Source organism: Ailuropoda melanoleuca, chromosome 10, assembly GCF_002007445.2.
Source record: "Ailuropoda melanoleuca isolate Jingjing chromosome 10, ASM200744v2, whole genome shotgun sequence".
In the NCBI taxonomy this organism is placed as follows: domain Eukaryota; kingdom Metazoa; phylum Chordata; class Mammalia; order Carnivora; family Ursidae; genus Ailuropoda; species Ailuropoda melanoleuca.
Window position 1 is genome coordinate 82495 of NC_048227.1, and position 21501 is coordinate 103995.

The window sequence follows — 21501 nt, forward strand, 5'->3', positions numbered from 1 at the left end:
TGGCCTGTCCCTGGTTCCCCCTGCGACGGTCGCACAGCTGGTACCTGGTGTGGATGCAAGAGGCCGTGGGCCTGCCTCCCACAGTCTGGGGCCCTAGCCACGCAGGAGCTGGGGCGCGTGAGCCAGCTCAGCCTCTCACCCCCATGTCTTGCGGAAACCCCTGAATATTTGCCTTCCTTGAACTGCATCAGCATAAAGGGGATGCACGGTCTGGGGAAGAGCAGGTATTGTCAGGGGTTCCTGAGCCTTCTGAGCTGGCGTGGCAGGTGGGAAGCCAGAGTGATGCTTTCGGAGACTTCCCCCCGCCCGGAGCGTCCATGTGGAGCCCCCGGAAGCCCCTTGTGAGGAGTGGGGTCTTCAGGGTCTCCTCAGACTAACCCTGCTCAGGCTTCCAGTAGCACAAGCAGTGCTGTGGGGTGGGGGGCAGAGGGCCGAGGGGGTCCTGCGGGTGTCCGGGGGAGGGAGGCATTGCTGGCAGGTGCATATACTTGGCCACCCTTCCTAGAAGCCAGTCCCTCCGTCTATGGGTCAGACTGTCCGAGAGGCTCTCCCCGCAGCCCCAGCACCTGAATATCAGGGGGGCGTGTTTATCCGCACCATTGCAGGAAACCCCAACCTTCCCAGGCAGAATGGGGGCCCTCGGCCACATCCAGAGGCCCAGGTGGGGCCGTGGGACCAGAGCAGGAGCCGGCCTCACCGGCCCACCGAGGGAGGGGCCTGAGAGCAGCGAGTGACCCCGTGTCTCTTTCCCTCTCCCTTGCAGCCATGAAGTCGGGGGGCACGCAGCTCAAACTCATCATGACGTTCCAGAATTATGGGCAAGCACTGTTCAAGCCCATGAAGTAAGTGCTGGGGGTGGTTGGGACTGGGGTGCCGGATGCAGAGGCCCCGAGTTTCTGGTGGAAAATGCAGTGTTTCCTCCCAGAGGGGTTTGGGGGTGAACTGTGAGTGACTGCTCTGGGCTTTCTCCCCATCAAGGCAAGTGAGCCGCACTGGGGCCCTGTATCCTCAGGCCCTCCTCTCGCTGGCCTCCGGTCCTCCCCTCCCCACTTCCTCCAGTGGCCCATCATTCCTACCCCCGTGAGCACGAGTGTTTTAAACTAGGGACCCAAATATGGACACCACAGAATGCTCCTCAGAGAGGTGGCTTCTGCCTCTCCTGCACGGCTCAGGGATCAGCAGCCTTTCTTTATAAAGGGCCAGCTGACAGATATTTTAGGTTTCGCAGGCCATATGGTCTGTGTCTCAACTGCACAGGTCTGCGGTCCTAGCCCCAAATCAGCCGAGCAGTCTGTAAGCGAGCAGGCATGGCTGACTGTCAGTAAAGCCTTGTTTCTAAAACTAGCAGTGGGCTGGATGGACCACTCCCCGGGTTTCCTGTGGCATAAAATAGAAACCACGCTACCAAAATAAACATTAAGGCACTCACTGGCACATGAAAATTTGTGGAATGCTGGAGAAGGGGTATTTGGAAGCCCGGCCACCCCAAGAAAATTCACGGGAAGCATCCATGCTTTTGATGTCCGCTCTGATGATGCTGGGACTTGGGGGTCCCATTCGGTCCAGGGTTGTTCCCTTTGTGCCCTGGCGAGAGGGAGTTCATTGCACGTAAAGTGCGGGTCGCACCTCCAGGTGCCCATGAGGACCCTGCAGGTCTGTGAGCTGCTGCAGTGGCTACTGGTGGGGGCGGGGAGGGGCAAGCTGCCAGGCACGGGCTCCAGCGGAAGGGGCAGCTGCTTTGTGTTCACCAGATCTTGACCATCTGTCCTGATACCCAGTTTTCAGGATAAGCTAGAAATATGGCTTTTTCTGCTTAATTTTCAAATTTCAAAAATGATGGTAACTGAGAAGCATTCCAAATACCTTGGAGGCCAAACAGAATACAGCTGCTGGTTTGTAACTTGTGACCGAAGGTATGATTTTGCATCCAGGGTGTCTCTGGGCCGCTTGCCCCATTTCCTTGGACAGACGTCCTGCCAGGGGCTTCCCTGAGGACCTACTTGACCTGTCCGTGATCTGGGGCTGCCTGGAGCAGGCCAGGCTGAGAACGTTATTCACACAGGCAAGATGAAGGACACCAGGACAGGGCGAAAGCTCGGGGCTGCTGGGTCTGGAGCGAATGCTCCACACCGAGGTGTGGTGGGCCACCCCGTTGCTGTCGGGGGTCCATGAGCACAGGCGCCTCCTTCCCCGCATCTGTGCAGAAAGGGAAGTTCACGTGTCCTTCAGGAGAATCGGTATAGAAAAGGGAGCTGCGGTGGCCTTGGCTGTCTCACGAAGATGGCTGGATGCACGAGTGTGGACGAGCAGCGTGGTTCATGCAGCCCCCGACTCAGGAGGGATGATTGGGGTGGGGTCCACACAGCTGGAGGGTGTGCAGCCTGGGGGCGGGCGTGGACTCCTCGTGGAACATTCTGGAAGAAAATGAGGCCTGGGACGGGTGTGGGCTCCTCATGGGACTGTCCAGCCTCCTTGGGCTTCTCCGTGGTTTTGGCCGCACTGTTGAGGGGAGAAGCTGAGGGCTTGCGGCCTCTCGCGGGGTAGCTGAGGCAGAAGGGCTGCGTCCGGGTCCCTCGATGCCACAAGGGTGCTCCTCCTGTGCCTCCGTGGGGTTACCTGTGTGAACACCTGTGGCGGGGACGCCCAGTGTGGGCTGTAACAGCAGCAGTCCTGGTAGCGTTGCCTGAGAGGCTGCCGTGTGCGGGCGCTGCCGCCCCGGCCTTCCCTGGACCGGGCTCTGTGCCAAGGGTTTACACATCTGTTGTTTTGTCCTCAAAACGCCCCCGGGAGTTACAGGAAGTATTATGACTCTTGCTGTTGTCCTGCCTCATAAAGATGAGGAAGCCAGGGCTCGGAGAAGTGGCGTAGACTGCCCAAGTCTGAGCCCAAAGTCCAGGGTGCCCGGCCTCCCCCCCCCCTCCCCGGCCTCCTTCCACCAGCCACCCCCCGGCCGGGTGGGCTTCGGCAGCCATGGTGGGGGCACCACCCATGGTCATGGGAGCCGCTGGGTGTAGAGCTCTGGCACGGTGGGACAGCAGGCTCCTGGGTCCCTGCAAGGCTCACAGAGCTCACCGTCGCCCCTTCTCCCTGAACTCTCCGTCCCCAGCCTGTTCACAGCAGGACGGACACCTGGTCCTGCCTGTCCAGCATCCATCTGGAGGCCGAGGCCACGCAGGCCCACTCTGGGGCGGGGCTTGTGCCAGTGCTTGGCGAAGGCCAGTGTGCCCGGTGGGCCGAGTGGGGATGTTGAGGTCGGGTTGAAGCCACGGAAACAGCGTTAAGATCTCTAGGCAGCTGGGGAAACTGAAGCTAGAGAGGGTGAGCACATGCTCACGGCCGTCAGCTAGACTGCCAGGACCAGAGCCGCGGTCGGTGTCCTGAGGTCAGCCAGGCCCCTGCGTACAGCGTGTTCCCGGGCAGCCGACCCCCGCCGGGCAGGGTGGGCACAGGGCGGGGTTTACAAGTTGTTGCTGTCGTCCCTCTCGCCTGGTTCTCTTGCTGCTTCTGCTGGGTTGGGTCAGGCGTTTCTTGGCACCCAGACACATGGATTGTGGTCCGTTGCCGGCAGCCCCCACTCCCCTGAGGACCCCGGGGCCCGGGCCCAGCACCTGAGGAGGCTGCACACGCCGTTCCCATCCCCCAGTGCCTGTGGTCTGAATATGGAAACAGTTGTGGTTTATGACCAGAGCATTAAAAAATTAAAATGCATGATTAATCGTTCTTTTTATGAAAAACTTTCTTCTGTGAGCTCGTAACAGCTTTGTAAGTTGTCAGTCGAAGGTTCTGAATTAATTAGATGGTGGTACTTTCCCTTGCGATCTCGAAGGGGCATGGCCAGTGAGATGGGGGAAGCCTGGGGGACCTGCAGAGTGTGATTTGCGTGCAGTGGGTGTGACTCCTTGAAGTTTAGCAGTTACGTATTTTTACATAGACCTAGCACGCCAGTCCTCAAGTTTCTGGACGTTCTTGCGTTGGGGTTAAAGTAAGAAAAGCCTCTAATGGCTTCATCAAGCTGTAACTCACATACCATCAGTTCACCCGCTCAAAGCCTACGGCTCAGAAGCTTTTACTGTATTCACAGAAGTGCGCGTCCATCACCACCGTCCATGTGACAACCTTTGGGGATCCCAGAAAGGGCCCTGTCCAGTGTTGCCGTCACTCCCCGATTCCCCCTGGACTGCCCTCTAGGCCCGGACCACCACCAGTCCATCTTCTGTCTCCGTGGATTTGCCTGCCCTGGAATTTCATGTGAATTCGCTGTGATACATGCTCTTGGTAACGCGCCTCTCGCCCGAGCATCGCGCACTCCAGATTCATCCACGTTGTGGCTGTTCTGCGCTCCCCTCCTCTTTACGGCCAGGGGGGACTGCATGGTGTAGATAGGCCGCATGTTACTTCTCCTTCCCCCAGTTAATGGGCGCTTGGGGTGTTCCACGCTGGGGCTGTTACGAAGAACGCTGCCACGAACATTCGCTTGGATGTGCGTGTTCATTTCTTTTGGTCTACACCTAGGACTGGAGTTGCTGGATCTGGTAATAACCGAACTGAACCGTTGGAGGGGCTGCTCCACGTACGTCCCACGCGACCTCGTGTCCTGGCCCGCACCTGTTTCTACCTGTCTGTCCCCCCTGTTTGATTCTGGCCCCCCTGCGGATGTGAAGTGGTGTCTCCTTGTGGATTTGACCCACGTGGTTCTAATGACTAATGGTGTTGAGTATCTTTTCACGTCCTTGTTGGGCGTTGGTGTCTCTTCTTTGCAGAAATGCCTCTTCAGATCTGCCATTTTTAGGGGGTTGTCCTTTTGTGAGTAGTTGTAAGAGTTCTTTATGCATTTTGCACACAAGATGCTCATCCCATACGTGGGGTCCTCTGAAGCATGAGCTTTTTGTTTTGAGGGTGTCCAGTGTACCTGTTTTGAGGTGGTAGTGCGTGAGCTTTCAGGGTCGTAGATAAGTGTTACCTGTGCCAGGTATGCACTGAAGCAGGTGACGTGTGTGTCCGAAGTTGGCAAGTGCTGGTGTATCCACAGAGCCAGCAGGCCTCGCGTGGCCATGGGCCCCAAGTTTCCCGAAGGCAGCTGTGAGGAGCTGGTGGTTTAGCAACGTGGGGTGGAGTTGGTTGGACGTACCAGAGAGCACGGACTCTTCGCAACAAATTTCAGCTCGCTTCTTGGAAAGCGGACTTTCAGGCAGGCCCAGGACGCCAGCTGTGACCACCTCCCGTCAGAAACATTCACGGCCATCCCACAAATGCACACGGAGCCCCTGGGCCTGGCCTCGTGCCTCTGAGAGCCCGCTGTCCTGCTGCTCAGGTGGGACGAGAGCAGTGTGTATCTGCCCCAGCCCTGTGGCCCCAGTCGTGGGGCCGGACTCACAGTTGGTTCTCTCCATGTGTGCACAGATCGAGAGAGAGCGTGGGCAGACAGTGGCAGACATGGCCATGTGAGCCGCTACCCTCACCTTTGAGTATGACCAGGGCTGGCCAGCGCCTGGGGGGCAGCTGGAGAGCTTCTCAGAGGGGACCTCCAGCTGAGGCCTGAGGATGAGGTCCCATCACTCCAGGCCAGGGGACCCAAGGGATAGAAGAAGGTGGACATTGGACTCCCTTCAGGGAATGTCAGTCTGCTAGAAGGCCACCCCTGCTGCTGGCAGAGGGGTGCAGGTGGGGAGAGAGGGGAGGGCTTTATCGGATGTAAGACGAGAGGGGACGGTATGGACTCAGGTGAGTGAAGGGGCAGGGGGACTGGCAGAGAGGTGCACATGGCGGCCTGGAGCCTGAGGAGAGGACGGGCCTTCACGGAGTGCCGTCTCCTTCCTTGCCCTGTGACCCTACAGGCCCTCTTGTCCTCTCTGGGCCTCAGTTTCCTCCTGCAGTCGGAGGCTGGATCCCGTGACGCCGAGGGTCCCTCCGTGCCTCAGGGAGAAGGGGAGTCGATGCCCAGCTTGAGCTGAGTGGTAGGTTCGGTGATCCAGGGAGTGACGTGCCATTTCCTCCCCAGCGTTCATTCGAGTGCTACAGTATTTCTGGGCGCTCTGGGGTTTGGGGTTCTGACTTCCACATATCACAGGGAAGATGAGTCTTTGGTGCCGCTCAGGCAGGCCAGAAACGGAGGCAGACCCGCTTCAGCTGGGGTCACCCAGCGCCCGGGGAGGCTGGGGTGACAGTCCCGTCGTAACCAGCACTGCCCAGCTGGCCCTCAGCGCTGAAGCCCAGCAGCGGCGTGGACGCTGGGGACTAACACACCTCGTGTGCCTGTGTGGGGCTTGGCCCTCAGAGGCCGTGAGGAAGGGGAGATATCCTGACGCGCACGGTCGCGTTTCAGGGAAAGCCGACCTCAGCACCAAGAGTGACGGTAGTGATGGCTGTGATTGCAGGAGCTGTGCAGCTCCAGCCTTGCTCGCCAAAGTAGAGAAGAGGAAAATGAGAAAAACCCACAGGTTAGACTCAATGACGTCTGGGATGGGTCACTTTGAGTCTGGCGTAGTGACTCTCATCCAAGGCTTAGGGCACCAAGGTCACCCAAGGTCACTGGCTGTCAGGAGGTGGGGCTGGAACAGGCCACGCAGGTGACTGATCTCAGTGCCACCTGGTGCCATCTGAACCACTCGGATCTCAAGGCAGGCGCGCACCAGCCCAGGACTGCAGGCATCCCCAGTACTGTTCGGATGGCCGTTGCTAGTAACAGTGGCATTCCACACCTACATACACGCTGGGTGAGTGTCCTGGGGCCATAACACGGCTTCACAAACTGGGCAGCTTGAAACAACAGAAATGTATTCTCAGTTCTGGGGCCAGAAGCGTGAGCTCAGGGGTGGGGCCGAGCTCCCTCTGAGGGCTCCAGGGGAGGGTCCCTCCGGCCTTGTCCAGCTGCTGGTGGCCATGCCGGGCTGGTGGCCGCATCACCCCAGCCTCTGCCTCTGTGGCCACGTGGCCTCCTCCCTGCGTGGGTGTCCACGCTCCCCTCTTCTGTGAGGACACCACCCCGCTCCAGCGTGGCCTCCATTTAACCATCACACCGCAGAGTCCCGCTTCAGAGGAAGCTCATGCTCGCGGGGACCAGGGCTAGGACTCAGACGTAATTTTGGGGGCACAGTGCACCCCACTAGAGCACCCAGGTCAGACACGGTCTCCGTGTTCACCAACACCTCTTCTCAGCGCCGGGGTGGACAAAGGTCCTATAGACTCTTCATCGGGTCACGCTCCAGCCCCCCAGCCTCCTCCTCTGTGTGTTGAGACATGAGATTAGGTCAAGAGCCACTGTCCTGGGTGTTGCTAAGATCCCGTTCCTGCACGCAGACCGCCTGCCCTGGTTCTTTCGTGCGTGGAAACCTACGCTCTCTCCCAGGCCAGGCGCCTTGTGCTCAGCACTGCGTCTGCCAGATGCTGCCAGCCAGGGCCCGGTGGCGACTGTCCCCGGGCGGGGGGGAGGGTGCCCCCGCTCCTCCCACCGTGGGCTTCTCTTCCCCCTTCTCTTGAATGTCGTGACATGGCTGCAGAAAGAGCGTGTGGCCAGGGCTGCCATGCTGCGTTTGGCCCTCCGTCCAGAAGGCCATTTCCTTGTCTTTGTGTTTTGGGTTTTCAGCTCCAGAGCAGGTGACAGGGGAGCTGACGGTTACACAGCTCGCACCAAATCAGCTGACCTTTCCGACCACAGGAATAGGCTTTATTTTTATTGCCAACTCTCCTTCAAGGAGGAGGAAACTGAGGAGCCGGACAGTTTAAGTATCAACAGGGAGTGGGCAGCCAGCCAGGGCTCGAGTCCAGCGCCTGGGACACCAGGTCCTGGCCCTTCAAGCGGCATCAGGCTGAGCAGGGCTGTCTTGGGAGTCCCAGAGTCCACCTGGCTGGGACCCGGGTGTCTGCAGGGAGGCACCAGCCGATGGGGCTGCCTCCCAGCCTGTGGATTTCCGGGAGCATCCCGTCCGCCTTGATTTACCTGTTTTCTGCCGTCCCAGGCCCTGGCCCAGTGGCCGGGCTGCAGCCCCCACGTGCTCTGTGCCTGCCACAGAACCTGCAGACTGGCCATGTGCTTTGCTTTCCTCTTGCAAAGAACAGAAACGTGTGTGTCCCAGAGAAACCATCTGCAAACAGCTGTTTGGGGCCCAGGAATTCCTAGCAGCCGAGATGCACGCAGAGGTAGTGGTGGAAGAATGTGCAGGCCAAGACGGTGTTTCTAAATGCAGAAGCACCAGCCTCCCTCCTGTGCGGACCCAGCATGGTCCACCGGGCACAGCGTGTACCACGGGGAGAGCAGGGCCCCATCCCCGTGACCCAGGCACTGCTCCGGGCTGCAGGCCAGGGCCTCCCCAATGAACTGAGGGCCTAAGGGGACGTGGGGCTGGTTCGTCGCTTATGGGGCGAGGAGGTTCAGCGGGGAGACTCTCGAACTTACCATCGACTTTCCTGGGGGTGCTGGGGCCACACAGGGAGCCACGCACTGGAGACCACTAACCGACCATTGACCTTCAGGCCTCCTTCATGATCCATGTCCCACCAGGGGCCTGTCTCCCAGAAGCCAGCCTGCTGGGGGGGCCATCTTCCTGCGTGAACACTGCTATCCTGAGCCTAGAAGGGAACCAAGGGGGCTGTGGTCGGCAGCTGACACCCTGCTGGCATTGAACATATTGGACCCTAGAGGCCTGAGGGTGGGCACCAGGCTGTGTGAACAGCAAGTGAGGCTCTGAAAAGAGATGATCCTGAGAACGATTTGCTGATCACACGAGAACCTGTGGTCTTGTCCTGTCCGGTGCTCACTGTGCTGGGTGCCCGGCACGCTGCAGAAACAGCTCCAGGGGTCACAGACCTGGACACAGACCCAGGCAAGGCCACACAAGGTGGGAGGGCAGGAAAAAGGAGTCTAGGCTGCCAAGCAACCTTGAAAAAGACCTTTGAGCTGGGTCTTGCAGGGTGAATAGGAGTTCTCCCTGAGGGCAGGAAGAGTTCTGGGCACATGCCCTGCATCCTAAGCCTTAGGGGAATAAAAAGATTTTGAGGGCCAGTGAGTGAGCAGTCAGGAGTTTCAAGGATTTGTCATTCTGCTGGTAAATAATGCGTGTTTTCTCTCCACTGGTACCCTGACCCAGGCCCCAAAGGCAAACTGATTGCCCAATAGCCAGTGACTGGGTGTGGAGCCAGCAGAGGCCTGGGCCTGACCAGAGGTGAACAAGGACCCCTTTGTGTCCATGCTCAGCTTGGGCCAGTGTCCAAGCCCGCTTCCCACCCTCATTCTGACCGGCTTCCAGGAGTTCCAGCATCCTCCCCTTGGGGAGCCGGGCCAGCATCCTTGGTCAGACTTGACCCACTCAGCCAGCCACTGCTGGAACCCCGTGTCCCTGCTGCCTCTGCTGCTGCTGAGCTGAGCCTTCCTAAGTCCCAGCGACGAGTTTGTCCTGCCCCTGCAACCCCACCAGCCTGGCGCAGCGTCCACACGCACCCCTCGGTGCCTGCGGCAGGCCTTTGGACAGGAGGAGGACCGTCCGGCCTGGCAGGGAGCTTAACTTCTAGTGAGGTGTCAGTAGACACGTGGCAGTTCAGAGGGACACCCGTGGTGAGGGCTCCAGCTGCGCAACACAGCCTGCCGGCTGGTGCTTGCACATTCCACCCCCAGGAACTGGGAAAGCGCCCACTCCACGCGGGCTCTGCTCCCGGCCACGAGTCAAGAGGTGGCAAGGACGCTGAGGTCTGAACAGCAAGGTGGGAACCAGACCAGTCTAGGGCAGAACATTCCAGCGATGGTCCGCCTGTGGTCCCGTCTGAGGCCGGGGAAGGGCAGGCTGGGCTGAGGACCCAGAACAGGCCAGCTCCGCTGCCCTCCCTGTGACAGGAGCCAAGGGTGGCTTCACCCAGCGGACGGGCCTGGTGCTCCGCAGGGCGCCCTCAGGAAAGCAAGGTCTTAGGGCCGTCGGGTCATTTCCTGTGGGGCTCCCTGCACGCCTGACGACGCGGGGGAGGCAGCAAGCGGCGGCCTCCTCGGCCAGGCCAGGATGGGGCGGATCTTTCGTGTGGGCTTCAACAGATTAGACAGGGTTGGCCAAGAGAGGCTCTGGGGAAAGACGATTCCAGGTGCTGGACCCCAGGGTGTGTGTGGGATCCTGCGGGTGGCCGTGGCGGGACTTCAGGGGAGCGTGCAGGAATGTGGCCGTGCTGCCCTCGAGGTGCTTCTGAGGAAGCTGCAGGCCAGTGTGGGCCATGGGCGGGAGGCACGGGTGTGGACGATGTCCCTGTGAGTACAGGGCAGGCCAGGTCCAGGGTGCTAATGGTGGGGAGGGACGGAGGGCAGGGGTCCCAGGCAACCTAGCACTGCTGGATGCATTGGATTTAATCAGCTTGAGAGGAGACAACGGGAGAAGCAGACTTGGGGGCCGAAGGGGGTTCCCTTGATCCATAGGAGGCTGTGGCCAGCAGCACCATCTGGGGCCTTGGAGAAGGGCCTTCTCCCTCGGCAGCCCCTGCTTCGCTCCCCCGTGGTCTACTGCAAGCCTCTCCCCCGGGATCCCGGTGTCCCCACACACAACTTCAGAGGACACAGGGCCCTGCTCTGCCCTCGGCCAGCTGAGCCTACAGGAAAGACTGGGAGAGTGTGACTCACCTTCCAAGAGGGCCGTACGCCCCTGGGAGCTGGCTCGGACGAGCACGTCATGATGACTGCCTCAGCACCGCGTCCATGGAGGGGGACCCAGAGTCTCAGCGCAGGGATGGCCGCCCACGGCCACACAACTGCATGACGCTACGCCATGGCCCCAGGGACTGTGGCTCCGTGGCTGTGCGTGTGGCCCCATGTGGCCGGCACGGGCGCTCATGCCGGCTAACGCTCTCCGTGGTCCCAAAGCGGCCAGGCCTCCCTAGCAGCTGAGGTCAGTCCAGCTTCCCAAGCACCCCATTGATCCACCGTCAGCCAAGACTGCCTTCAGAAGTTAACCGTCCTCTCCTGCTCTCACTTGGCAACTGGGAATTCCTCTGCTTAACAAAATAAAAAGGACAGGAAATAATTAACAATTCCAAGGCAGTTGCAGAGAGCTGGCGAGCAGACAAGTCAGTGGAGAGGATGTCATAAACCCTGCAGGGAGCGTGGCTCCGTACCTGGACCTGCTCTGTGCCCGTGGTTCTGACAGGGGGCTGAAGTCGGTGCGTGGAGCGACCAGGCCAGACCTGTCACCCCCTCCAGGCTGTGGCACCTGTGTCCCTGGGGGCCGCTGGCAAAGATCAGCCCCTTGGTTTAAAGGCAAGTCATAGTTTCCAAAAGTGTTCTCCCAAACAGCAGTATCGAGGGTGTCTTGTGTTTTTCTCTGGTTATCATGGTCTTGGGGGTGCCTGCCAGCGTGCGGGCCGGCATTCCAATTGTCTTGAAAGAGAGGGACGATTACAAGGAGGGAAAGAAAAGATGATTCTCATTTTCCTTGTGCCGCAGAGGGAAGTGGAAGTCAGGGACTTCTCAAAAGTCTGGCTGTTTCTTACACGCCAAGAGGGAATTTTGCAGACTTCAGATCGTGTTTGCAAGCATGGAGGATGAGTGGGAATACCCCACCCCACCCCAGATGTGTTCGTGTCTCAGAGCAGTCCCGTTGGTGCCGGACAGTCAGTCCGTGACTCAGCGGATGGAGAACGTGGTAAAATCTCAGCTCGCTGACGACCCCAGGGCCTTAAAAGCACAAAGACGCGCATGCCTGCATTTCCAGGGCTGCCGGACAAGAGGCACCATCTCCGTCTAGTGTCGCCCCTCGCTCGTCTGCACGGATGCTGGGGGGAGCTGGCAGGAGGGTGCTTAAAACACAGCGGATCTTAAATGAATTGTTTTCCCCCTTTACTTTTGAAATCCAATCTAAGTCATTGAAAGTATTTTTAAATGGAAATAACTTCGCTTTTTATCTTAAAGTTCTCTTTATTGATTTGAGAGAGAGCGCTGACGCACATGTGAGTGCCGGGGGGAGGGGCAGGGAGAGAGAATCCCAAGCAGACTCCCTGCTGAGCACGGAGCCCCACACAGGCCTCGATCCCACGGCCCTGAGATCACAAGCTGAGCCTAAATCAAGAGTTTGAGCCACCCAGGAGCCCCACTTCGAATCACTTTTAAATTGGTTTTCACTGAGTTGGCCATAGGAGGGTTAATTCTGGCACCCAAGCTGATCAACGTGTGCCTTCTGTCCTGTGCGGCTCACCCTGAAGAGACCTGTGGGCAGGACAGGCGCCAGGGGCCTGGAGGCTCCCCGTGGTCACCTGCATGGCGGCAAGGCACCTGCGGTGAACCAAGGGCCGAGGCTCGCGATGTGGCCTCCAGAAGCATGTGCAGGTCTGTGCTTCACTAAACACAATGCCAGGAGGGGCAGCCGTGTGCCAGCCGTGGTCGTCATGAGGCCCGTGGCCATCAGAGAAATTTTGCCAAAAACAGAAATCAGGTTGGTAGGAAGCCCCGCCCTGGGCACTGTCTCGGCCTGGTGCCTCCCGCCCAGTGGCTGCTGGAGAGGAGGGCTCAGCAGCCAAGCTCAGACGCCGAGAGTGTCTGCCGGAGGCCACTCTACGGGGGCTCAGGAGTCTGTGGCACTCCAAGGTGGCCCCTGGGGCCAGCGCCGTGGCTCAGCACAGCAACACCAGGGCAGGTCTGCGTCCCCGGGCTGCAGGCCCCCTCCCCTGTCCTGCACAGCTGAAGTGCCAGCACCGTGGCGGCTGTGAGACAGTGGCAGGGACAGCGTTCACGGAGGCTGCACACGGCTGGCTCTCAGCGGCGGGCAATGGTTTCCAAAGCTGGTGTGAGCCACGGAAATGACCACGTCCCACAGAGAAGCAGCAGGCACCGGCCACCACTTGCCAGAGCCAAGGCCTTCCCCACAGCTGCACCCCCAGGACCGGCTTGGACCCCGCTGGACAGCACCCCAACTCAGGCAGCATGGCTGAGGCATGGTCAGGGTCTGCCCAGCCATCGCGACAGGTTCAGGTCCTGTGAACCCACGGGCCCTCCCTCGGCCACCTTGTCCTTGAACGGGGCACTCGGCCGGCTGTCTCATGGACAGACAGGACCAGAGCCGGTGACTGAGCCCTGCTCCCACTGCACCCAGGGTATCCTCCCTTCCCGGCCCCACAGAGGCCAGTACACTGGCCTGTCTTCACGAAGGGACTACAAGTGCTTGTAACCTTCACACCCCCAAATTCTTGTGAACAGGCTGCTTCCGGGCTAAGGGCACGTGAGGGTGTCTTCTGCTCGGCGCACTTATGCACGCCTCCCAGCCCCACAACGAGTCTACCGAGGCCTCCCCCTTCTTCCAGGGCTTTCTGTTGCCCTCAGTCTCCAGGTTTCCCTGGCGTGCAGGTGCCACAGGTGTGGTGAGCACGGATGGGCCCGGCGGGCACGATGGGGGTGGTGGCCGTGCCCCCTCTCTAGACACAAGGCCCCAGAACTTGCTGGAGCTCGAATAGCATGGGTCAGATCCAGAGGGTCTGAATATGGCAAGCATGTTTTACCAAACAAACAGACCCCCACCCACATGGGGCCAAGATTAGCAGGAAATGCTGCGTGGGCCTCAGGGCTGAAAGGTCACGCTGAAGTAGCTGCCGGGGAGAGGCCCCCTCTCCCCTTCTAGAACATCCGCCAGCCGAAAACCCGATATTAAACAGCTTAATATATCTCTTTAATGACAAGGTGGTGGTTTTCTGCTGTGTGAGTGACGGGAAAATTATCCAGGAGAGAAAGGCTAATTTTTGCTTCTGTGCTCTCATTTGGTGAGTCAGGGACCTGCTGTGTATTCAGGAGGAAGAGGGAGGCGGTCACCTTATCTGGTGTCTGGCCATCCTGAGGTTATCCCTGGACGTGGGAACCAGGGTCAGCGGGGTATCAGACCCTGGTCCCGGGAGCCTGGATTAGCCGACTGGGCCCTGAATGCAGCCTCGTGGGTCCTCGTGAGAGGGAAGCGGAGGAACCAGAGACGGTGACGGGACTGCCCCGATGAAGCTACTTACACGGTCAGGTGACGGGCTGAGTATTCTTTAGAAGAGACGGTCAAGGGCCAGAGCGTTCCAGGGACAACAGTGACGTGCAAAGGGCCTGGGGCACCAATACACAGGCTCCATCAAGTTCTGCCTGTTGAGGGTACAATGGACAGATGGTGAGCAGTGGGATTTGGGAGGCCGCGAGGGGGCCGTGTCGTGATAATGGGGCCCGTGGGAGTGCAGTGGGGTGCCCTCAGGATGGGCGTGCCACGAGCAGCCTTGTTCATGGTGATCGGGTGGGAGACACCACTGGGTGGGTGTTACGGACACTACGGACATGCCCTGGATGGATCCCCTTAGGCAGAAGGTCCCGGGGGCCTGGCGATCACCCAGGCAGCCACACCGTCCGTCCTCAGCTGGTGAGGCTGTTGGTGGAGAGCCCCAGTGAGCAGGGGGCCCAGCACGTGGGAGCCCCGGCAGCCTGCTGTGGGGCCAGCAAGGACACACGTGCTTCCGGCCAAGCGGTGCATGCTGGGACATCTGCAGACGGGCTTCCTGGCAGCTCCTCCCCAGTGTTCTGTCCTCTGCTTCTGTGCTGCAGGGTTTGGCTGACAGCGCTTTTCCCTGATACATGGAAGGTTTGGTGTGGCCCTGCTCTCTCTGAGCCTCAGTTTCCCATCTGCACTCAGGGATCTCAGGGGGCCCTTAGCTCTGACGAGGATGCCCGAAACGGCTGTGTGACAGCTGTCTGTGCCCCAAGCAGTCACACGGGTGCCCCTTCCGCAGAGTCTGACTTGACAGTTTGCTCTGCGTGTGATTGGCCTCGGCCCCCATGCCTGCCGTGGGACGCCAACTGACCGGGCGGGCTTTTGGCTCCCCCACGTGGGACTGCATGCCTGCTTCCCTCTCCGTAAGCCCAGCGGCAAGGCGGTGGCGATAACAGCAGGGGGAAGGACCATGGGTCCTTGCTGCTCCCAGAGGCATCACCCCTGAGCTGCCACACCGGCCACACTGCTCCGAGGGAGCTGTGGGCGCTCCTGTCCCCCGCCAGCCTGCAGAGGGTGGGGGTCAGAGCAGGCTGACCCTTCTCCTCCAGCTGCTTTCCTCAGGTGTCAGTGGAGAGAACGGGGCCCAGCCCACTCCCCAGCCAGTCCCCCATGTCAGGGCCCTTCTGGGGCACCGTGGGGCTGAAGCAGGAACGTGGCCCCGAGTGCAGGGCCCTTAATCAGGCCCTCTGCTGGCTGTGATCTGGCTGTGGACGGGGACACTGCACAGGCCGCCAGGAAGGTGCAGGGAGTGAATCTGCATACACTGCCTAGCTCATAGTAAGAGCCGCATACTGTTGGCTTCTCCTCCCCCGGCTCCGGCTCTGGCTCAATAAAAAGCTGCCAATTTCCTCTATTTTTAACCAAGCACAAGTTTTCTGTTTTCCCACAAGTTAAAGAACATTGAGATTTTAATGGTGACAGTGGGAACTGGGCAGGGGTGGGGGGCCTACTTGTAAAGGAGGAAGGGAGGGATCCCATTGTGTTGAGGGCCAGCTCACAGTTGTCAGGAGCCAGGACTTTCCTGGGGACTCGGATGGTTCCTGCAGCCACACCTCTAGGCCTGCACACAGCCTCCCCAAGTCCCCAAGGGAGCCCGGCAGCGGACCCGGCTCCGGGCCCCTGGGCAGCCCTAGGACCCAGAGCTGGAGCCGTGTCTGCCCCCGGGCGTCCCTGCAGAAAGAGTCCAGCACCTGCCATTTCTAGCTGCGTGATTCTGCACGCGCCTTTTCTCCTTTGCTGACCTCAGACTTCCTTGTTAAAACGGGGACAAGGATCAGAGCCTGGGGGGACTCACGTGGTCCTGACTGGATTCTGTGTCTCTTTGGCTTCCGTGAAAACAGAGGCACCTTCTCTCAAAATGTTCCGAGTCAGTTCTTCAAAGTCCAATACACGTAGCAGTGATGGCGTGGCCAGATCTGAGGAAATAGCCCGGATTTCATAACCGTTCCAAGGTTGCTAAATCACCGCGTCCTCCCTGCTGCTTTGGGGTTGCCAAAGGGTCTGTATTCGTTCCCTGTGCCTCTGCGGCAGATTGCCCCAAATTTAATGGCTTCAAGCAACACGAACGTGTTCTCCTGCAGTATTGGAAGTCAGAAATCTAAAAGGGATCTGCGGGCTGTGTTCCTTCTGGAGTCTCCTCGCAGAGGAAGGCAGGCAGCCTCTACAAGCTGGAGGAGGTGAGGAAGCAGATTCTTAGAGCCTCTCTCTTCGAAGCCACTGCTGTGGTGAGCTCAGCCATTAGAGGACCCTTGGGATGACGTTACCCCCACCCCAGATGATACAGGAAATTTCCCCATCCCAAGATTCCTGACTTAACCACACCTGCAAAGCTCCTTTTGTCCTTTAAGAAAATTCAGACCATAGATTCCCTGGGAGAGTTCAACATAGTAGTCACTCTCACTTAAGTATAAAAATGCGTGATCAGCTCCCACCGTGCTTCCTCCGGAGCCACGAAAAGTCGCTCCAAAGGAGGGAGTCTGCGTGTGGTCAGGTCTGGAGAGGAGGGAGACAGGGAGGCTGGCAGTGTGGGAGGCCCCCAGACTGGTCCTGAGCAGCCGCTTGCCAGGGTTTAGCAGGCCTGGGCGTGAGGGTGTTGGGGTGCTCTGCGTACCCCTGGGGGCTGCCCTCCACTGCCTGCTTTCTCGTGGCCTGTGGGGCCCAGTGCGGTTGTCTGGCCAGGCGGAGCTGTGAGGTTCTGGGGCCTTCCTAGACAGCACCGAAACCTTCCCCGGATCCAGGCCTCCTGAACTTGCCAGGTCTGCCCGTCTTCCTGCTCTGACCCTCGGTCGTGGCTGCCAAGGCCTTTCCCTGAAACCATGTTCTTGGCCATGGTTTGTGCCTGATTCCTCAGCTGCTGTTTTCTGAGGAAAGTGAGCGTACACTTTTCCATTTCCCCGCTGCTCAGGCCTGCCCGAGGCCAGGTGGGGCTCTGACTTCACAGGCCGTCCGGGTGGGGCTCCCAGGCTCTGACTGCTCCCTGTGTGGGGGCAGTGACCCCCAGGGAGGGGGTGGCCGGACTCAGAGGCTCCTCCTGTCCCTGTGCCCCTTGGAGGGGCTGCCACCCGCCCTCCGGCCCTCTCAGTCCGCAGGAGAGGACCTCCTCTTGCTGGCACTATGCTCCCAGGTACACCACCGGTGTTCTAGGAAACACGCATCCCCAGCCGCCCGGTGTCCCCGCCCCTCATCACGGCAGGCACAAGCTCTGGGTGCCGAGCCAACCCCAGACTGTCTGATAGCATCTTCTTTCCCCATTTCCATGCCCCACACCCCAGGAAGAAGCCCCAGAGCCCCGGGCGGGCCACACCCTTCACCTGCCCTCGCAGCTGGGCCCAGCTTCCTCCACGACACCTGGAGGAAGGACAGGCTGCCAGGTGACTGGGTTCAACTGAGTCCAGTCTCCTGCCGGGTGCAGTGAGCTCAGTACTTTTCCAAAGTTTTCCCCAAACAGCTGGGTCAGCAGCAGCACCTTCTGCTCTCCAGCACCGCCCAGGATGTGGCAGGAAGCGGGCTGACCGCCTCCCCGAGGGCACCATGTCCCATCTCCTCCCGGTCCCCCCCGCGCTGTCCCCTGCTCTGCAGCCCAGCCCTGAGAAGGGCCCACATACCCCTGCAGTGAACACACCCAGCTCTCGGACCCCGAGATTGGCTGGTAAGCACATCCTGCAGGGTTAAGCTGGTGGTTCACGTCCTGTCACCAGACCCTGCAGGTGGGTGACCGGCTGGATGGACCCTGTGCTTCTCCTCCGTCCCTGGTGGTGCACGGCTGTCGGTTCCCACTGCCCTTGCTGATTTGGGCACAGACCTACAGCAGTGAGACCAGCAGGAAGCCAGCCTCGTCCTTCCTGAGCACCCTTACCACTTAGTGCTGGGCCTCTCGTGGCCGTTCTTCCTACTGCAGACTCCCACTTGTGTGTGTGAGTCCTGACCATCCTGAGGACGGGAGCCGGGGTCAGCCAGCCAAACCCAAGCTCAGAACGATCCCCATTCCACAGCTGGGGAGCTGAGGGTCCGGAGGTCTGGCACACTCGCTTAGCCCTCACCACCAGCCTTGGGGAGCCAGGGCTGCACGATGCTGACCTCGGCACCCCCACTCCCACCCACAGGCGCTCTGTCTAAAACAAATCAGTGGGGAGACCCACACTGGAGCCCGCCTTCCCACCCACGTGCCCCCTCCCCGAGTTCCCAGCTCCACCCTTATCAGGACAGGTTAAGCAGGGCCCCTACCCCCAGTTGCTCACAGCCTATGAAACCACTCACAGGCACGTCCCACATCTGGAGGCGTGCCCAGAGAACACAGAGGCCCCACGAGCACCTCGAGCGTCTCGGGAGTGGAGACGGTCACTGAGCACAGACAAAACACACTACATTGCCACTTCTCTGCACTTCCGGGGCCGTTCTGGGGAGGGGCATTTGGAAACTAAGACAGCCAAGCAGAAGGCGTGTATATGGCCTTGGGGTGGGGGAAAGAGCTGCCTCTTTGTGTGAACAGCTTGGGGACAGAGTCACTGGAAAGCCCTGAGGTGGGACATGTGAGGGAAGCAGGAACTGTTCTGGAACCTGGTCACAGAGCCTCCGGGAAGTGGCTGGGCTCTTCCCAGAGTAGCAGGCTCAGAGCCACCTGCTTTCCAGGTGTGTGACCTGATCAGAGGGTGGGCTGGAGCGAGGGAGAAGGGAACGAAAGCCAAAGAGTTGGCAAATAGAAATGCTCAGTAGGTAGCCTCACAGAGAAAGCGACTGCACGCGGTGATGATGGTGGTGATGGTGGTGATGGTGATGATGGTAGAAATTGAAGAAATGAGAGTGGGAAGAGCTCAAGGCTGCAGACTGATTTGTGCCCACTCCCTGTCCTTCCTCCATCAGTTCATTTGTTTATTGCACACCTGTTCTAAAGCAGACCCTTGGCTCAGCCCAGACGCCTGCCCCAGGCCCTGCACACAGTGGTCTAACATAGTAGTGCCAAGTTCCTCAACAGAAGGCCCGTGCCAGGAAGGCCTGCCAGGCTACCAGGCCTTGGGGGGTGAGGCCAATCTTGGGAAGGATGGAGGAAGCAAGCCCAGCTGGAAAACCCAGCACTGAAGAAGGTGCAGAGGTGGGAAAGTCCTGGGTGCTGGGTCTGGGAGAGGTCTGGTGACGCTGGGGGCAGCAGGGGTGAGGAGAGAGGAGGGCAGAGCTGAAGAGGGGGCCAGGAGGTCTCTGGTGGCAATTGTCCTGGGTTGGGGGTGGGCGCCAAGGAGATGGGGTGATGAGGGGTATGTTTGGGGTGAGCCTGGCCAGCACCCTGTGGCCACCTGCTTCACCCACCCTGGGCCGCTTCTTTTGTTTCCCTCCTGCCTGGAGTCATGTTTGCTGTGGCATCAGAAGTGTGAAGGAGTTTGCCTTTGAGTGGGAGCTGGAAATGGCTTGCATTGTAGGCTTCAACCAGCAGCTCTGAAAAATGCAGAGTGTGATAATGTGCTCTGAACAAAATGGGTTCTGTAGTCAGTATAGTGCGAAGAAACAGTAGCTGCAGGCCTTGTCAAGGCCTTTACGGTGCTACCGTGCACTGTTGATACCACAGGGGGTGCTCCAGTACGCATGTTACCCAAACTCCAACCTCTAGGAGGACTCCCTGTGTGCTACAAGTCCCTGGGCAGGTGGGACACGCATTTAGGTATGCCGGCTTAGCCGTTGGGAGACACGAGGGGAAGCCGTTCCAGGAAGATGGGACAGTGTAAGCAAAGGCCGCAGAGTGGAGCACTGGGACACAAGCAGGAAATAGCAGAGGGAGCTCACCAGAGCTCAGGAGAAGGGAAGGGGACAGAGGGGGCTGGAGCAGGGGGAGAGGAGGCAGACTGTGCAGCCCTAACCGGCCGGTTCCCTGATGGAACACTGGAGAGTGGATCACCTCCCATGGGCTTCAGACGTGGGTCCCACAGGTGTCCCCAAGAAAGCCTCCCAGACTCCCTCGCATCCTCACAGGGGGACGCCGTCTGGGCAGGTGGGCTGCTGGATGGCTGAGAGCAGGCTGAGGGACGGTGGGAGCGGCCTGAACCGGGCCTCCGGCTCCCGCCCCGGGGGAGGTCACCTCGCTCTGTGCAGGTGGGTCCCGCGCTGTCCCCGTCATCCAACGCTGCCTGGCCCCTGGGTGAGGGGCCGCGTTTTGCTGCCCGGTTTCCTGGAGAGCCTGTGTTGGGCTGTGGTATGGACCCGGCTGGCGGTGGGCTGACGAGCGTCACAGCCGCTCCTTCGTGAGGGGAGAGCCTCCTTGGGAGAGGCTGCCGTCCGTGGACCTCCCCGCTGGCTGGGTTCGAGCTGTCAGCCAGAGGTTGCTGACGGCGGCGTTGGGCACACACATCACCTCGCACGCTGTTCGCACCTGCAGATGAAAGAGAGGTCAGCAGTCACGGGAGCAAGCGGTGGGGTGTCATCAAATAAGCGGGAAGTGATGAGGCTTTTCAAATGTAAGTCAGGCGGTTGCGTGTTTCCACAAGCTCATCTTCAAGGGTGACTTTAACGACCAGCTCACGGACTCTTGGAAGTTTGGCAGCCCGATTCTGCAGCCGGTGTAAGCCACCCACGCCCTTTCCCTGGAGGGTCCAGACGGTGATAAACCCTCCGTTTCATCCCGTTTTCTCTAGGCAAACGAGGGAGCAGGAGACACCGCCTGACTTCTTTTATTTCTCGGACTATGAGAGGCACAATGCAGAGATCGCTGCCTTCCACCTGGACAGGTGAGCCCGCACCCCTGCACACCGGGTCTGAGCACTGCACGCGGGCAAGCCCTCCCCCGGCACCCTGCCGGGGGTGGGGTGCCTGTCGTGGGCCCCATTGTGGAGAGGAGGAGAAACTGAGGCACGGTGTGCCCACAGCGCCTGCTGGTAACCGTTCCTCTGCAGCACAGAGGTGGTGTTGTTACGGTGACATTATAACCCAGACAGACGTGTCCTGCTGTGGGCCCCACAGCCCGGACGGTGCCAGACAGGAGATCACCTGGTGCAGCTGGTGACCAGGATGGACGGGGCCCGCTGGGAGTAACGGGAAGGAAGAGAGGGAAGGAGCATGAGTGCTGGGAATTTTAAGGCAGAGTGTTTCAGGATGTAAACTCTGGGGCCACGGTGAGACCGAGGGACCCAGGTCTCCACTCCTGCTCCCCTATCACCCGTCTTCTGGGACAGCTCTACCAGGCAGAATTGCTTTTTGGTCTCCGCACGGCCCCTTGCTGCCGGGGAGCTGGGCGGGTGGTGATGGGTCACCGTGTGGGTGAGCCTCTCCACAGGCCCCTGCTCGCCCAGAGCCATGTGCCCTCCAGGCTCAGTTCCCAGAGTCCAGGGGGTGGGGGACCCCGCCTCGGAATGCAAAGAGGGGTATTCATTCCACGCCAGCCTGGTGCGGGCTGGGGCACGGAGGTTCGACCCTTTCCCTGTCACTTTCCTGCCAGGATCCTGGACTTCCGCCGGGTCCCCCCCGTGGCCGGCAGGATGGTCAACATGACCAAGGAGATCCGGGATGTGACAAGGGACAAGAAGTTGTGGAGGACCTTCTTCATCTCCCCAGGTAA

General features: G+C 59.8%; 1 protein-coding gene across 2 annotated transcripts in view; it reads left to right on the forward strand.

Annotated features, from left to right (window-relative positions):
- The first annotated feature begins 740 nt into the window (after window positions 1-740).
- FAM20C (FAM20C golgi associated secretory pathway kinase) overlaps window positions 741-21501 on the forward strand; it is a 33804-nt gene continuing 13043 nt past the window's right edge. The window contains exons 1-3 of one of the 2 annotated variants that reach the window (XM_019810245.2): window positions 741-842; window positions 20582-20674; window positions 21382-21497. In XM_019810245.2, coding sequence (XP_019665804.2) covers window positions 766-842; window positions 20582-20674; window positions 21382-21497 — 286 coding nt within the window. In that variant the 5' untranslated portion in view covers window positions 741-765. Of the gene's footprint in view, window positions 843-15942; window positions 16142-20581; window positions 20675-21381; window positions 21498-21501 lie in introns of those variants that run through there. The other variant, XM_034669620.1, reaches the window with a different exon arrangement.